At 40.9% G+C, this 5,013-nt stretch overlaps 1 protein-coding gene across 3 annotated transcripts in view; it reads left to right on the plus strand.

The window, feature by feature from the left end:
- Positions 1–4,304, plus strand: part of ptpn12 (protein tyrosine phosphatase non-receptor type 12) — a 41,065-nt gene extending 36,761 nt beyond the window's left edge. Inside the window, exons 15-18 of one of the 3 annotated variants that reach the window (XM_024288344.2) lie at positions 1,117–1,170; positions 1,678–1,762; positions 1,880–1,957; positions 2,021–4,304. In XM_024288344.2, coding sequence (XP_024144112.1) covers positions 1,117–1,170; positions 1,678–1,762; positions 1,880–1,916 — 176 coding nt within the window. In that variant the 3' untranslated portion in view covers positions 1,917–1,957; positions 2,021–4,304. Of the gene's footprint in view, positions 1–363; positions 591–1,116; positions 1,171–1,677; positions 1,763–1,879; positions 1,958–2,020 lie in introns of those variants that run through there. The other 2 variants (XM_024288350.2, XM_024288335.2) reach the window with 2 other exon arrangements.
- Positions 4,305–5,013: the final 709 nt, after the last annotated feature.

Here is a 5,013-nt window from a genome sequence, read left to right on the forward strand (position 1 = left end):
GTGGTCCGCGGTACACACGTGTCCCGAACCGTGGCTTCTGATCCGTACGGACCACGGATAATCCGTGATCCGCAACACCCCTATTAAAAACACAGTTTTCATCGGAGTGGGTCTTTAAACACGATGGCAGCACACCAAAGGAATTTATTGTAATGTAGCTTTGTGTAGCCACTTTTGAACTTTATTACCTCTGTGCAGTGTAACACATTTAGGATTTTGGATTATATAGCCATTATCTGATGATGAAACATCATTCTCTACATTTAAACATAGAGAACTTGCCAATTGTGTTCTATACCAACATTCTTTTATTTTTGCTGATTTATTCATTTTCTGGGATTGACCTCTGACTTCTTAACCCAGACTGCTGGGACAGCGACGACTCCCCTCCCCCCCTCCCCAAGAGGACCCCCGAGTCCTTCTTACTGGCCACAGGTGCGTTCGCATTGGTCACGCTCCTCAGGTGTGAGTCCAGCGGTGTGGATTTGCTGGCCTGGTCTGCAGAGATGGATGACTTCTTGAAGGGAAGAGATGTTTGTGATAAAAAAAAGCAAACATCATCCAAGGTTTTGTGATGTTCAGTGTGAGCACATAGGTGTGCGTGGGCTGTCCTTTAAAAATGTGTATTTGATTTGGTGATTTTTGGTCGGTTTTCTGTTATTTGAGCAAAAGCAGATTTCTATTTTCACTTGATCTCATTTAGCAGGCTGTTATCTCCATGGTTCTTGCATCAGGGAGCCTCTTTTCACAGACCGACCACTCTGCAGCCTCCTGCTGTGTCCATGGGTTTCTCTCTTGAAGAAAGTTGTGTGAAAACATGCTTTTTGGAAGCATTTTTATGAAAATTTGTTGACTTTATTAGATGCTTTGTGAGTTTTTCAACACTAGAGGTCAGCATTCACCATTTTTACAAAGCGCTGACAGTGCGTTTTTGCTTTAACTTGGTTTGTAAAATCAAATTTATGAACTTTGAGAGTTATTGATTGTTCCAGATATTTTACACAACAGCTTTTCTTTTCATTTGCTGGCTTAAATTCCACAAAGATGTGGTTTTAAGAGCAACAGAGAGTGTTAGATTATAAACATTAATCTTCAATTTTTATGGTTTTTTTTTAGACCCACTCGACTTAAGAACACCAGCCTCAGCTGAATGGAGCAGTCCCCAGAAAGGTGCGATCCCGCCTTCTGTCTCTGTGTTCAGAAATGCTCTTTTCCGTTTATCCCCCTAAATTCTCACAGTTGTTAGTCAGCAGAAGGAGGAAGAGGAGGCAGACATTCAGAGGCTTACAAATGAGCCAACACGCGACAACAGAAACAGCATTAGTCAGTAGTGCAGCCGTAAGATTTACAGAAAAATGAATTAAAGCTTATTTGTGTTCTGCCGCACCAGTATTTGCAGTGTACATGCAACATCCTAAAAAAGGAAGCAGCGTCTGACTTTTATCTCGATGATCGTGTTTTCTTTTTAACTTGACACAAATACAAATCATCTAGCAGCACGGAACAAACTCTAAAGGTCAGAACTGTTTCCGTCTGTTTTGTGAGTTTGCTGTTAAAACATTGTAAGAATACAATCTAAATAGAAGTCAGTAAAAAGTGTCTTGGCATCATCTGTGTTTGTGTTGCGAGCACTCAGGCATTCTTTCCACGTTTTTCTCTCCGTATGTTTGTGCTCAGATTTGTCCGATTGTGTTATGACATCCCCGGCTGACCCTGCGTCTGCTACCAACACGGCGACTGAAAGCCAAGCAGGATTGGGGGGGTGAGTCTGCAGTTCCTCCCTCCTTTTGATTCATGTATTTGCATGATTCTTGCTTAAAAAAAAAAAAAAAAAAAAGAAAGTGGAAACATCAGCTGGAAAACACGATTTCTGTTAAAGTCATCAGATTTTCGATGCAGAGTGTGGGTTTTGCTGAGCCAGTTTGGGGGCCGCACGTGCAAGATCTGCCTCTAAAAAGTAAAAAAAATGAGGAAAAATCTATGTTGTTTTAATTTACTCAAACAGCACCTCTCCTTTCAGGGTCCGGTAACCACGGCGATCAGCCCAAAGGCCCTCAGAGAAGACGTGATGGAGACGTGCACGTCCCGTATCTGGAGAGGAACTCTATGGGTCTCACCTGGCTTGCCAAAAAACTTTAGTTGCTACAGACTGACGGCTCCTTTTTTACCCCTGGAGGGGCTTATGTGCACCCCCCTGCTAAAACCCTCCTCCTTTGCAAGTGATGCTGAGCAACTCAGAGGAACAGCTCCTGGTTGAGAGTCCATACTTTAAAACAACTTGCTGTTAAGTGAAGCGGGGATCAGTCTCTTGATGGTTAAAGGATAATCTTGATAGTAGACTAACAAAGGGCCTTGTTTTCTCTTTGACACTTCATAAAAAAGCTCCCTTTTTACACTAAAAGAGGGATTAGGAGTGTTTCTTACACTTTGTTTTAAACCAAATAAGAAAGTGTTGATCAGGAGGCGGACTCCTGAGGTTTCACAAAAAAAACGTAGAGGTCGTCTCTCTACCTCACACGGAATGAACAATCTTTTAAAAGCGAGCTTAGATAATCTGTTACCCATGATGCAACTTTTTTCCTGTTGGGTATGTGGAGGTTTCCAAGGAGCTCTTTGTATTTCTGTCTTTTTTCCGGTGCTACATTGCAATAGATCAGAAGTGGAAACGCGGCGGCGTTTACCTGCTTCCCCGCCGCGGCGCCGCTTTCGTGTTAGCAGTCATGACACCAGCTCTTCTTGTCAGAAGCTAACGTGGCTTTCTTCACCGCTGAGAGGTAGATTTTGTGCTAAACATGTGTTGATTGTTTCATTGTTTCGATAGAAGCTAACTGGCTTTAAAATATCTGAGCAGAATCTCAGAAGGTGAGTAAATATACGTTTATGCTGCTGAAATATCTCGTGAGTCTGTGATTTAGCTAAAAGCAGGAAGTGTTTAGAAATGGTAGGAAGCAGCTCAAAGTGTGCTGCTCCTTTTTTTTTCTTAATAAAATAAGAATAAATGTAATTTATCTCCTCTCCATCCACCCGATCTTTCTATAACCTGTTGGGAAAAGCAAAGAGCTTTGAGACAAAGGAGTTTCCAGTCCCCAGATTTATCACATCAGAGGTAATATTGCATTAAGCACATCAGTAATGGGCAAACTCATTAGCTCTATGACTCTGGCTCTCACTGCTGGGACCCTAAGTCTGCCTTAATCCACCTCCCAGAGAAGACAGCCGATGACTGTCCTCCGGTTCTCCATTCTTACATGCTTTTATTTTCTCGCCTTTCAGTAATCGACGATCAAGAAAGTCCTAGCTTTTCACAATAAAACCTCAGTGTTTCGGAGTTTGAATGTTACGCCTGAAACACTTGAAATTCTGGACAGATGAAAATGAAACCTACACGAATCACACTGGTTGTTCTTGACCTGCTTTAAACGTGTGTGGGACAACGATCCAACAGGGACCCAAAACTACTGTTTTCTCTTTCTTTTTTTAAACATATCTCTCATTACCTATCATGATTTACAGTACATTTTATAAAGAGAAAGCACTGTACAGGGCAGTTTAGGCTTATAGTATTACAATTTTTTATACTATCTCTTAATTATTCCTAATAACAGAAGATGTAAGAAAGTCAATGCATGATGATGATAAAGATTCTTCTCCCTAAAGTGTAAATTATTCTGCCACCCTCTTGTTTTTGCATCTGGCAAATATTTCAGGGGTTGTTTTTAATTTTTTATGTTCAAACTATATACTTAACAGATTGATATAATGTTGTTTTTAAATGGTTGGTGGAAGAAAAGCATACACTGCCAGCCGGCCACTTTCTTCGACTATGATGGGCAATGAGTAAGATTGTAATAATAATATTAATGGTGATAATAATAATAATATGGTCTGTTTTTTTTTTTGTTTTTTTTTTGTAAATTGTACTTTTAAAGGTTATTTTTGTATACACAGTTGTTTGTTTGCATCACAGAGCCACTGAACACCCTCCTTTCCATATTCTCATCTGCTTTTTTCAGTTGAAAGCTGCTGCTTACATTTCATCATTAACTATAATTTCTTTCATCCTCTCCTACTTCAGCACTCATCTTAGACCAGAGCCCACCGTGCCTTTAAGAGAACCCCCTCCCCTCAAATCCACCTCCAATCATCATTAGTGGCATGAGCGACCTGATTCGCTGCTGCTTGCTCATCACCTCCTGTGAGACTTTTTTTTTCTCCCTTTTCCTGCCACACATAAACTCACAAACACATGCAAAATGTTTGCATGTTGCAGAAATCAATCAGTAAAAATTACCATAAAGTGAAAATGTGTCTTTTTTATTTTTTATTTAATGTCTTTTCAAATGTCAAGCCACTAACTTAATCCTGAATACTTGGAAGCACAATAACAGCACTCATTACTGTACTTATGGATTTAGCCAGTTTGAGTTTTATAATTACGTCCGAGCGTGCGTGTGCATTTGTCTCAGCGGGAGGCCTTCACCCCCGCTTTTGGATTATCTGCCCAGACGCCTGCATGCACACTAAAATGAGGGCCGCAGCAGGTGGCACAAACGCACACTGGCCCGCTGCTTTACAGAGACCTGGAAGGTTGCACATTTGTATTCACTTTGCACACACTGAGAGGCGCAGCAGGAGGCCGCCCATATTGTAATTAATGGCTGGCGCTCAGGTGTAGTCAACGCTCATTTCAGATTAACCGCACAGCTATTTAATGGAACGTATCCTGTGTTTATAACTCCTGTTTAAGATTAGATTTTTAAATATAGAAGAAAATGTGTGCATAATGTAGTTAAGAGGAACTACTGTTACTATAGGAATGCACAGCTGTGCCCTTTCTTCTCTCTTTGAATCCTCTAAATCAAGCCAGGTTCCTGTCTTAACTGGGTCACCTCAGTTTAACCAATGAACACTTTGACATTATGTAATGACATAAATATAGCCAGTTAGTGTGTCTGCAAGAGCAGCAGGCTACAGCGAAACAAAACTCAGCTCTATTTTAAGGTTTCACTTTGA

Source organism: Oryzias melastigma, linkage group LG23 (genome assembly GCF_002922805.2).
Source record: "Oryzias melastigma strain HK-1 linkage group LG23, ASM292280v2, whole genome shotgun sequence".
NCBI lineage: Eukaryota > Metazoa > Chordata > Actinopteri > Beloniformes > Adrianichthyidae > Oryzias > Oryzias melastigma.